Raw genomic sequence first — 13,213 nt, forward strand, 5'->3', positions numbered from 1 at the left:
AAGTTATTTACGAAACAATTTTCATCAAATGGAAATAATTTTTGTTACTGATTAGGATTTTTGCTAAATTTCGCGCACGCAGAATAGCAGTGGGGTTGAGACGTCATATCGGTTTAGAAATACAGTAGATTCAATAGCACTATGGCCAGAATATTTTCATTAGGTATTTCTAATTTCCTGTTGTAAAGAACCTAGTGTGTATTTATTAAAATCGTACTCTTATCCTTTTCAGAATGACCTTCACATCACAAGGACGACAGAGGGATCTCCAATCAAACGTCCTCCAGCCAGAAAGAGACGATGTGAGAGGGATAACTGGGAGAGAGTGAAGCGTAAGAGAAGAAGAAATAAAGGGGAGCAATATACCTCCAGTCATTCAAAGGATGTTGTTTCAGCCAGGAAAGTGGGTGAACCATGTAAATGTCCAAAAAATTGCTGGAAAAAAAATTAAAGGGGACATAGAGTTTATTTTTCATTCATTCTGGGACTTGGCTGATTATGCAACACAAAACACCTACCTCATGCAAAATATGAGAATTCAGAATACGAAACGTTCCTACACAAAAGGACAATCTTCGAGATCATTCACGTTTTCTTATAATTTGAAAATTAATGGTGTAGATGTTAGTGTGTGCAAGAAGGCCTTTCTTGCAGTTCATGGACTTCACCGCAGCAGAAAACGAATACAGCTACTTCAGGAACAAATCAAGGGTGGAAACATCACAGCCAAAAGTGATGGAAGGGGTAGGCATCACAACCGGCCAAATGCTTTTACAGAAGCCAGTTTGGAATCTGCAAGGAAGTTTATAACATCCATACCGAAATATGCCAGTCACTACAGCCGGAGCCAAAACGCGAACAAGCAGTACCTGGACTGCGATCTCACGATAAATTCTCTATATGAGACAAAGTATATTCCGTGGTGTGCATCTCAGCAGACAACGTCCATTAGTTCTGACAGATTCCGAAGGCTTTTTTGTGAGGAATTTTGTATAGGGTTTAAATTACCTAAGTCAGACACTTGTTCCTTTTGCGACTCGAATAAAATAAATTTGGATCATGCTAAATCTGTACATGACGAAAACGAAGCCAAACAGTTAGAAGCCAGTAGAGCGCTACACCTAGCTAGGGCAGAAGCCGCTAAGGAGAAACTCACCTATCTCTCACAGCTTGCTTCTTCAGATCCTACGAAATATCATGTAATCTGCGTTGATTTACAAAAGACCCTCCCAACTCCAAAATTAACGGTTGGTCCTGCTTTCTACAAGAGAAAACTCTGGAGTTATAATTTCGCAGTTCATGATTGTGGCTCGGACATTGGCTTTATGTTTCTCTGGAGTGAAAATATAGCTAAACGCGGTTCCTCTGAAATTTCTAGTTGCATACTTAAATACATTATGGGAAATAACGTGCAAAGTGAAGAACTTCATATTATTAGTGACAATTGCAAAGGGCAAAATAAGAATTGGACCTTGATTGCCTTATATGAAGCACTGCTTCGGTGTGGACGATTTAAGAAAATTTTTCATCATTTTCCAGTCGTAGGCCACACACAACTGCCATGCGATCGTGATTTTGGCCGCATAGAACTGTACGCACGTAGGCATCACCCCATTGTGTATACAACAGATGAGTGGGCACATGTAATCAGCAGTGCCAACAGAAAGAAGAAATTTCATGTAACTCGCATGCAGCAAACCGACTTCAAGGATTTCACACCACTTGTGTCATCAATTTCCAAGAAAATAACCACAGACACCAAACAGCCTCTCAAGTTTTCAGATGCAGCCGTGTTTAAGATGGAATCAGCTACTCCCTATGTTTTGCATGTAAGCTATTCGTACCAGAAGGAAGCACCTGTATGGACTACGTGCAACCTAAAGAAACGAGGCCGCCCACAGCCAGAAGTGAACCTCAACGATTTGCCATGCAAGTACCAGGAAGGAATTCCTATAGATATCCGGAAATACTCTGATCTAATGTCTCTGTTGGAATGGATCCCCCCAATATACCATAATTTTTATCGTAGCCTTGTTCCGACGGAAGTAGCTGGAGAAGAGTGTGTAGAAATGTTGGATGGACTTGATGATTGATGCATAAGAAGGGTCAACCTTGGTTGAATTCAATGTAATTTGTGACCTGCAATAATATGCCACTATTTCATGTCAGCGCTAAGAGCATTGTGACTGACTTACATATTCATTAAACTTGTAAAGTATTTAGTTTTCCTTACATACTTCAGTTTGATTTTTCATTATTATGTATATTTTTTGTTCACAATATAATTCTTGTGCATTTATGTTAGTTGTTATCCCACAGAACTGACTCCTAAAATTCTGATGCAATAAGGAGCTAACCAACAATGAGTAATATTGAATTACAAAAAGAACAAATTCAACTTTTTTCATTTTAATTGTACATAATTGTATGTCTTTATATAAACTAGAAACTTTAGTGAAGCTTTTCGAATGAACTGCACAACATAAAAATAATAATTCCGATTTATTGATTTTTTCAAACTTTCAAAAGCTATTATCTCGGAAACAACTTTTTGAGGGTTAGCTCCTTATTGCACCGAGCCCTTCATATAGTTTCTGGATACATTAGTTATCAAGAAAAGCTTGGGGCAGTTGACTCACAGCGTATATAGATCACCAACTAATACTTGGCGCGGGAGTCCCAGGTTGGATTCCCGGTGGGAACTCAGGTGGTTTAGATCCCACGTTAAGCTGAAGGTCCAATCTTGTTATTGAACGTGATGCTAATCTCCAATCTACTCACCTATCTGTTAACTAACATCGATCTTTAATTAAAATCTGATTCATATCATCATCCGTCCCAGAAAAATGCAAATACATACATTGTTCCACAGGGAAATTGATATCTGATAAAGATCATCATCAAGAAAAAAATATGCCATCTAAAACATGTTTTTGTATAAAATAGTTACCATAAGAGAGATATTAACAAGACAATAAAAAAAAAAATCACAAAGGACTTGGGAAGAAGAAAAACAAAAGTTAGTATTTATGCCCTTTATCCACAATACCTCTAAAAAATTAATAGTTTATTGAATAAATAAGAAATAATAAAAATCCAAATGGCACCTTTCGAGACCAGACAAATACTATGCTCCGTGAAAGATAAAGAACGATTACACAATTCCAAGTATTTAAGGTTTTACGTCTCACGTTTATGCCGGCTAGGCTAAAGGAGAATTCCAAGTATTTATTCAATCCCATGTGAATATGGCCTAACCTACACTGGACAAACGGGACGTATAATTAAGATCAGATGTGAGGAGCATACATGATACATGCGATTAAATCAACCAGAAAAGACAGCATTAGTCCAACATGCGCCGATCATATGCAGATCCATCACGGATATAAACAATGATTAAAAGAAGAAACATAAATAAAATTGCATGATAGCACTTTAAATAGAGAGGAAGACTTGAAATTAAGTTAAATTTCGAACCTTTCATTACAATGAATTAACAAAAAATGAAGATGAATAATAATAAAACGATTAATAATTCCGTTTCCTTTAGCCTAAAGAATATAGCCGTGGGATAACTAGAAAATGTCATTTCAAAACAGTTAAGAATATAATATGGAAAAATTATAGCAATGTATGATTGTTACCTATTGAAATATACAATTTTAACAATGTAACCATTAAAATTATACTACAGTGATTATACAGTTCCCTAAGTTAGTCCGATAATGATGATAAAAAGTATTCAGCTACCTTTAAAAGGTGTGTGATACAATACATAAAACACAAATGTAATACATTAAAAAAAAAAAAAATATTTCCATAAGTTTATCTTGTGGTTTCAAAAATTGTTCTTGATAAGATAAACCAATCTCAGTTTTTCCCTATGTTGTTCTCTTAAAATGGAAAGTGATTTACATTTTGTGTGCGTGTGAACAACTTTACTGAACTGAAACACTTCGACAGTGATGATGGTCGCTTTGTGACGAACCGAACGAAGAATAATTAACAAAATACTGCGAACTGCGGAGAAAATGTTCTGTTAAAAAATTTTCCAACCAGCTCAAGAAATGTATATGTTACGTCCGAATTGCAAACATTCATATATAATACGCGATTCTTCAATTCTTCTTCTTGCACTGAGTTACCTCAAGTTTTGTAAATATCTGTACAGTTATTATTATTTATTAATACTCAAAATATCTTAATTTTTGAATTTTAATTCGACAGAAAATATATCCAATGAGCAGGCTAATAACCTCTTCAAGCTGTTTGACGAAGCCGCGCCTGGGCTTCAAAGAATTTCGACAGATAACGCCAGCTTACTAGGAGCAGCATTATCTAATGAGGCAAGACGAACAATATTAAAAGACAAAATTTCTAAATTAGAATTATTCTTTACACTTCTTTCCTTGATTTCAGCACACTCTGCCTTTTACCTACTACACGTCTCATTGTCCATGCCAAGGCTGCTATACTTTCTTCGCTGTGCTCCATCTTGGCGGGATGGTGATCTTCTGAAATGCTATGACAACACCTAAAATACCGGTCTAGAATCTATCTTAAATTGCTCACTCAACAATAACTCTTGGTTGCAGGCGTCCCTTCCTGTTAACCACGGAGGTCTCGGCATTGGCCGCGCCATGGACCTGGCTATTTCATCCTTTCTGTCTTCATTCTATGGCGCTAAGCCATTGATCGAGACCATTCTCCAACAAGATCTTAGCCTTGTAACGGATTCGGATGTCAACGACAGCACTTCTAAGTGGTCATTTATCGTGGGATCAAATCCCCCTGATCTTGATACGAGAGGATTACAATCCTCTTGGGACGATCCCATTATAAATCATCACTTTTCTTCTCTACTTCTGTCATCCGATAACCCAGAAGATAAGGCCAGACTCCTAGCTACATCATCTCCTGAAGCAGGCGGTTGGTTCCATGCTATCCCATCACCTTTTTTAGGATTACGTCTTCCCAATGACAGTTTTCAAATTGCCAGTGCACTGCGTTTGGGAGCAGACGTTTGCGAGCAACACAGATGTCCTGCCTGTAGAAGTGTCGTTAACACGAAGGGTCTTCACGGACTCTCCTGTGCCAATAGTGCGGGCAGACATTCACGCCACTCCAGCGTCAATGACATTATCATGAGGGCACTAATTTCAGCAGGCGTTCCTTCTATACGCGAACCGTTGGGATGCAGTCGTTCAGTCGGTAAGAGGCCAGATGATATGACCTAATACCGTGGAAGAAAAGAAAAGCACTTCTATGGGATTTTACTTGTTCCGATACCTTCGCCCCATTCTTCTTCAGCACAAGCTGGCAACGTGGCTGCTCACCGTGAAACAGAAAAACGCAAGAAGTACAGCAATTTACTTGACAAATATAATTTTGTCACTATAGCTATCGAATCAGGTGGTTCCGGGGGTCCCGGTCTTAACTTTATAAAAGAAGTCGGACACCGCATTTATTTATCGTCAGGAGACGCTAGAGCAACCTCTTTTCTACTGAAATGCATCAGTATGGAATACAAAGAGGAAACGTTGCATCAGTTTTGGGAACGCTACCCTCTGGTAAGGAACTGGAGGAGATCTTTTTTCTGTAATCATCTCGGCGAAAGTTTGAAAGTGTATGGATCAAGTATTTGTTTTCGTATTTGTTGTCTTTGTGTTTGTTGTGCAACTGCATCAATCGTTAACAATCTAGTGCTACGAATGTTATTCGTATCTTTCTCGTTATTATAGAGAAAATCCTCCTCCTCTGTCTAGTAAAGATAATGAACGACGTGAAGTAGAATTTCGTGCACTCCCTCCCTTCCAAAGCTGTAAGAAGTTAACAAAAATACAGCCAAAGGCAGCTGCAGTGAAGGAAATGAGTGTTTCATGATCGAAATGTTCGCAGGTGCAGTCCAAGTCGTTAAAGTTCGTTATTGCAAAGAACACGAGAAAGATGTTAAAAACATTGCAAAACCAGCGAGTACATCAGATACGAAAGAGAATTCTTGTAGTTGTGACACTAATGCCCAAAAAATGATGTCTCCAAATTAGTAATTAATTCTTGGCTGCTAACGTTATGTGGAATCTTTGCCTGGTTACTCAATCTTTCTCTAGTTTAAAAGTTATTGTTTAATCTCCCTTGTTTTAAATTGTAGATTTTACCTGAAAAGCTTATGTTGCACGATTATTAGGGCTATTTCTCTCCTGATGAAGATCGAGAAGCGCGATCATTAAATTTTTGCACGAATGTAAATACTTTTTTTTTTTTTTTTTTTATAGCCGCCATATTTCCGTGAATGTTTGCTTTTATATCTTTGTATGCAATTTAGTTGTTCATTTATTTATTTATTGGGCATGATAAAGTTCTATGTTCATAAAGCAATCATATTTTACAAATAGGAAAATTGCAGAAAACGATCATTAGGTTGAAATGAGAGAATGCTTCAATTGTTTGGGATTCAATTAATTTCGATTGTGCCGTATAATTATTTTGTAATTAATTATAAATCCAGGTGCAATGTAAACAATACAAACTAAAAATATACACGTCAATTTAACATTGAATAATCTATTGTCAAAAACTGCTATTTAATATTTTATATAAATTACAAAAGAAAACTTTACATTCACTTTGGTGCATTATATTTATATTCACTGAATTGCAGGTAAATGTGTATTTTATTCAACATGCTAATATTTATTAGGAACCATTCAAAGTGAGAGAAAAAACTAAAAAAGCTAAAAAAAAAGCAATTTCTCGAAGTAGCAGAGCAGAAGACACAACGTATTGAACTTTTTTTTTTTTTAAAAAAAAAAAAAACATTTTATATTAAGCTATTCGATGTGAAGTAAATTGATGAACCTATCGAAATTAACTTACATGAGCAAAAGTTGAGTCGTACTTGATTATGTTTTATTACCAACGACAACGTGAAGCTATTAACTGAAAGCTTCTCTATGAGAACTATACATGAACTGATCTGTGAAATAATATTTACAAAACATAATCTACTTTATTAAAGAGCATGCTAAGAATAGCACCTAGCGTATGAACACTTGATTGCTAAACTTAAGAGAACATTTTTTTCATTGCTGTTGCATATTTCTTATTTAAATCACGAACTTTTCCTTGAAGGACTTTTTGTTGTGTTTTCGCTGCTTGATTCTCTGGCTCAAATTGGAACACATGATCTAAGTCTGACTGTGCTTTCTCGTATTCCTGTATCTGAATATAAGCAACCGCTCGCTTATATAATGCTTTGACATTATTTTCTTCTAATTCAAGAATTTTAGTGCACAAGTCGATCACGAAGTCATGATTATTGCACCGAAGTTGGCATGAAGATAAATTATTATATAAATTAACTTTTAAAGAATTAATGTCATTTTGCAGTTGTTCTTCCGCTTCGTGCTTATCGATTGAGACAATAAGTTTAATAGCCTTACTAAATCTGTAGAACGCGTCAACAATCCTGCCCTTCTGGAAAAGAACTACACCTTTTTCTTTATGATGCACAGCTTTACTGACTTTTTCCTTATCACTCCACTCAAATATCACTGGTGAATTATGCACTTCCTTCAATAAAATCTTGCATCTGAAAGTTAAATTCTCAACTGGTATTTTTGTTTCTGTTTTAAAGTTGACTGTAAACTCAAAAGAACTATACTCTGTTGGAAGCATGGATTGCACGCACTTTTCTACAGTTCTATCTATTTCAGTGTCACTCTCACCTATAACAAAAGTACCATCAAAATCCTTACTGAACGCACTGCTCAGATCTGCATTCTCTGTGACAGTTTCCACCCTCACACTTTCACAGATAATATCACTTATTTCGATTACGCATTTTGCACCTTCCCGTGGTTTATGTTCCCAGATTCCAGGTCTTATTATGTCCTTTTTCACTGAACCATCGGGACTAATCCAACTGAGTTCTTGCCTCATTGTTAACACTGAAAAATAAACATTCTGTGAATATTCACTATAAACTAGATAGCAAATTAAGTAAAGATTATGAATTGTCTTATTTAATCTAATCCCATTTGAAGTTAAATCACTAATAATTGATTATTACTTAAAAATAAAGAACTACAAGTGTGAATTAATTAACGAAAACACTGGATACAATAAACAGATAAACAACCTTAACGTGATCCTTTACATAAATTAATATTGCAAAAAGCTGAATCCTCTTTATTATTATTGAACAGTATTATAATCATCAATGAGATATGAACAAATTATGCTGATTTATTGGTTATATTGTAAACTCTCCTCTTAGTATTCCTTTGGAATACTTGTGCTGTAGAAAAAAGATCATTCTCCATTGTACTTAGCCGTACAGTGTTCCACAAATCAAAAGAAAATTCAAAATGTAACTAATTGATCAACGTAGTTTGTTCATATGATGGGGAATCATTGAAACCATCTGCAATACTATTTGATTTAAAAAACGATTAAAGTTAAGTTGTTTAACTACAACTGCATTCGTTAACCCTCTCTCGGTTCTTACAATAGTATTTTCAAAATATGCATTGTCTATCCATATTTCCTCACTTGCAACATTCCAGTTACAAATTCTAAAAGGTTGTGTTGATGGAATTTAACGTCCCTTCTCATTATAATGGTTGTTACACGCTGAAGTAAGTTTCGAAATGAAATATGTCATTTTACGTCCTTAACTAATAAAAGTGAAAGTTATGAAAGAATTGGTAGACTGAGAATGCAGGGAGAACGGGAGAAATCGGAGAACACTCATGCACACGATGTGTTGTTCACCATAAACTCACATGGTCTGGGTTCGACCAAAGGGACCGCTCGCATCGGAAGTGAGTGCTCTATCAATTCGAAAAACAGAAATATTGCATAAAAATCTCCAACATGGATACTGTAGTTTTGAAAATATGCATGCAAGACAATATTTTTCCGAAATGTTTCAAGTGCAAAATATGCTACTTCACCTAGATTTATAAAAAATACTTAATATTTTAAACCAGATTAATAAGCAATATTATTACGGAAAAGTACTTGTACATGAACAAACTACAAGAAACATTTATATTTCTAGTATGGGTTTCCTCAGTATGGACAGTTCTTTATTTCAAAATATATTTCACGAAGTGCAAAGATTAAGAATAGGCATTTGCTTTCTGACCAAAAGTTTTAATTAAATGATTCCCAAAAATTTCAGAATAATACTTCTTAGTTACGTAACATAAAACGTCAAACAATGTAAAAATGTTTTGCTTACGTCACACAAAGAAAAACGACCTGTTATTGGCGTGACATCACGTCGGGTTCCCTTTAAACAGCCATATACACAGCTTCAAGGAATGCCTTTAAATTCGATTTATTACTGTAAATTATGAATAAATTCAGCAGAACAGTAAAAGGAAAGTAACAAACTAAATCAGATATTAACTGTACATAAAAATAGCGTGTTAATAAGACCTATTCTTCTAGTTTAAAATACGCTATAAATCCTCTGTAATGTTATATCATTACAAATACTTTAGATTTACTTACAATATAATTTTATTATTAAATTAGACCAGAAACATTAGAAGTCTAACCAGGGTGGATTGATTTAAATCAGTCTGATTTAAATCACGATTTAAATCAAGATTTAAATCACTTGATTTTTTTAATAAAAATCGTTGATTTAAATCGAATTTCGAAATAAATTAATTTAAATTGAAAATAAGTAAAATCCAGTTTCTGTTCTGTTCTTTTGATTATGGAAGTTAATAATCATAATACAATGAGACTCAAAGGTACAGTATAGTATGAAAACAAGTGTCATGCAGAGGATGATTAGGGAAAATCCCGTTTTGAACAGGGAACGGAGCAATCCTGCTTTCTTCTTTTCGTAACATTGTGTTTGGGTTTTAAAATCGCTAACTATTCCAACGACGGGGAAATCACCATCAACTTTTAAGACGAAAATTCTTTTTTGTGCGTGTCTGTCTGTTTGTTCCCAGATAATAAGGTGTATTTAGAGGGGTCCTATCCTCTCTCCATATTTTTTTTTTTTTTAATTTTATAACTTTAGGCGAAATGTATGTATTTCATGCCGCAAGCTAGTTCTGAGTTTTTAAAAATAGGCCCCTGCCAAATATCAGTAACTTTTGTGGAAAAAAAGTGTCATTTTGATAAACATTGCTGTACTTTTTTCCTTAATGCTTAACCTTTTAAACTATATCACCTATTTTTAGGTAATAGGGTAGAATCTTCATTATTCGATTAAAAAAGTACCAATAAGGCTTTTTACTTCGTTTTCTTCAAGACTGGAGGCATTTTAGAACACGTTACATACGCTTTCACGCCTTTCTGCGTTGAGGCATAGTGTGTGATGACGTCATAAATTTAAAAAGGTATATTTTGTTATGCGTATTATTTTTTGGCGGGTTACATTTTGCATTCAGAAGACAAATTGTGCACACTCGTTCAGTGCACCCCTTAATAATTTTCAGATCTCTGCGTGGAAACAGAGGGGCAAAAATGTTTTTAAAAAGGATATTTTTTAACAAAAATAGCTTTTTTCGTGATTTTTCCGCCTCAGATAGAGACATATGAATGGTACCGTTTGAAAGGCTGTTCTATTCTGAAGAAAATTATGTACGTACTATGCTCCTAGGATAGATAGGGATGTCTCAGGAAACTGTTACCTGAGATCCTGTTTTATACGGAAATCTGGGATATTTGGGGAATATTATTTTTCGCTGGCTTACTTTTGCACCTACAAGATTGAAATTTTGCACATTTACTCAATGTACCCCTCAATATTTTTCAGATCTCTGCCTTAAAACAGGGGGAGGGATCCACAGAGGTATTTTTTTTAATTATATTTTTAACAAAAAAATCATTTCTTCGTGATTAGCCCGCCCCAAATACATGACGGAGACATTTGAAGGGTACCGTTTGAAAATTTGTTTTATTATGATGTGAATAATGTACAAATCATTATCATAGGCAAGGTTGGCTGGTTTAAACCAAGGTGGTTTAAACCAGCTGGTTTAAACCAAAAAACGAAAAATGTTCGTAAAAGTGAGTTCGTAAAAGCTTGATGAACACACATTTGTGGGTTATCACCTTTCACTCCCGCATATTATTCGTATTATATTCAGACCTAAATTTCCCATTCATTACTCAAAGAGATTATACTGCAAAAGCATCTTTTTTTAAAAAATATATATATATAAGTTTATGAATGTTTCTTTTGTGATTTTTTATAGTTTGTTATTATTGTTATGCAATTGCAAACGAAGAAATTCTAAATATTGTTTCGTTCTAATAATGTTTACTACTGATAAAATACATTGAAATTCCGTACTTGGGAGGTGGGGGTATACAAACCCCACGAAAGGCATTTATTGAAATCAGAAGTATCTTTTGTAACTATTTATGTATAAATGGGTCAGAGCCAAAGTGGACTCAAATAATTCGTATCTTTATTCACTTTTCTTATTGATATGCAAATTACGCCGTTGTATTTCTTTAACTTGGACTAATAAAAGTCGTTGTTAACTAACTTGGATTAAATTAGTTCTTCTGTACTGTGCACTACTTTGAAATATCCAAATGTAATTCTGTATAATGGTTTCACTTGTGCAACTGACTATCTTTTTTCCTTCTGAAATGACTCTTGACAATTATATTAACAAGTATGTAAAGATGAGTACAACGTTTTTTTTTTTTTTTTTTTTTTTTTTTAAATCAGGAGTTCTTTATGAGTGAGTCGGCAGACGTATCGCATTTGTGGCCAATTAGTCCCGGTTCCGAGTTCAAACGGAGGATAATTTCTCTCGTATGTAAGCCGAGAAGCTGTTTGAATTTCACTTTGGGCTTATGTGACCCCTTCTAGCATAACCCGGTTGTTGCATAATAATACCAAGGCGAAAAAAAAAACTTGTTTCTGTCCATATGTGGTATAAGTACGTAAAGCAAATTATTTAAACAAAAAAAAAAAAAAAAAAAAAGGGATTTAAACAAAAAAAAACTTTTTGTTTTTTTCTTTTTTTCAATAAATCATGGTTTTTGCCAACCCTGATCCTAGGATAAATAGGGATGTCTGAGGAAATTGTTATATTACATCCGGGTCATCTGGGGCATTGTAGGAATGTTCTTAGCTCATTGTTAAATAGTTTCCTCACCCTTACTACTCAAGGTAGAAGCTTCAAATTTTGTACACACATTTAGTACACCCCTTAGTATTTCGCAGTTCATTTTGAGATCTGTGCATTAACACAGGAGAGTCCAGAGGGGATCAAAATTTAAAAACAAAAAAAAAAGTTTAAAAAATGCCGATTACTCTCAAAATTTCCCGCTTCAGGGACATGATAGGGAAATGTGAATGTTACCGTTTCAAAAGCTGTTCTATTCTAAAGAGAGTGAGTGATGTATGTACTATGATTCTAGGATAAATATGGATGATGCTGTAGTTACTTGATTGAAAGTCTATAATTTACCTTTAAAAAGAGCCATTTTAAAAGGGTTAAGAAACATTGTTTGCGATTGATATAGGTTAACGATTGGGGATAATTCAAAATTCAACCCCAATACTTTCACTTAAATGGCATAATTAGCATTTAATACTAATTCCTAATGCTTTTTCTTCAGTTCGCGACTTGTATTATACGAGGAGAAAGATTTGATTTAAATCAAAAAAATCGATTTAAATCAAAAAAATCAACAAAAATGATTTTTTTTTAAAAAAATCATGATTTTTTCCACCCTGAGTCTAACTACTACATCAACTCAGATTAATAACAACGCAGACTGAGAATATCTAGGTCACAATATTACAGCTACTAATATAGATTTTTTCTTCCTATTTTCAAAATACGGCTTCCACCTTCCAGTCCTTTCAAAATTCATGGTCTATTAGCATCCTCATACTTTTCTAATTTTTTACCATGCATGTTGAACATTTGTTGGCACATATTATAGTTACAATGTAGTGAGCATATTTGTGAATATATTACGGCTGCAAATAAAGCATTTTCTTCACACACACACTTTACAATTTTTCTACCACCTAGGCTACTGTACATATTAGCAATTGGTAATACAAATCATTGCTACAACGATGTTTTTGTTCGTTGGCCATTATGTTTTTTAGTGCAATAAGAATTCGTATTACATTAGCTACTTTACAGTTTTACTATGATTCGACAAGGGAAGGGGCTATATGGTTAGCGTATGTGCCTTTGCTGCA

General features: G+C 34.6%; 1 protein-coding gene across 1 annotated transcript in view; it reads right to left on the reverse strand.

The window, feature by feature from the left end:
- Positions 1-6,565: 6,565 nt before the first annotated feature.
- Positions 6,566-13,213, reverse strand: part of LOC145664425 (uncharacterized) — a 37,892-nt gene continuing 31,244 nt past the window's right edge. Inside the window, exon 2 of the mRNA XM_081731108.1 lies at positions 6,566-7,949. Coding sequence (XP_081587234.1) covers positions 7,066-7,941 — 876 coding nt within the window. The 5' untranslated portion in view covers positions 7,942-7,949 and the 3' untranslated portion in view covers positions 6,566-7,065. The remainder of the gene's footprint in view (positions 7,950-13,213) is intronic.

The sequence above is a fragment of the Thermobia domestica genome, chromosome 11, assembly GCF_964235325.1.
Source record: "Thermobia domestica chromosome 11, izTheDome1.hap1.1, whole genome shotgun sequence".
Classification (NCBI taxonomy): Eukaryota; Metazoa; Arthropoda; class Insecta; order Zygentoma; family Lepismatidae; genus Thermobia; species Thermobia domestica.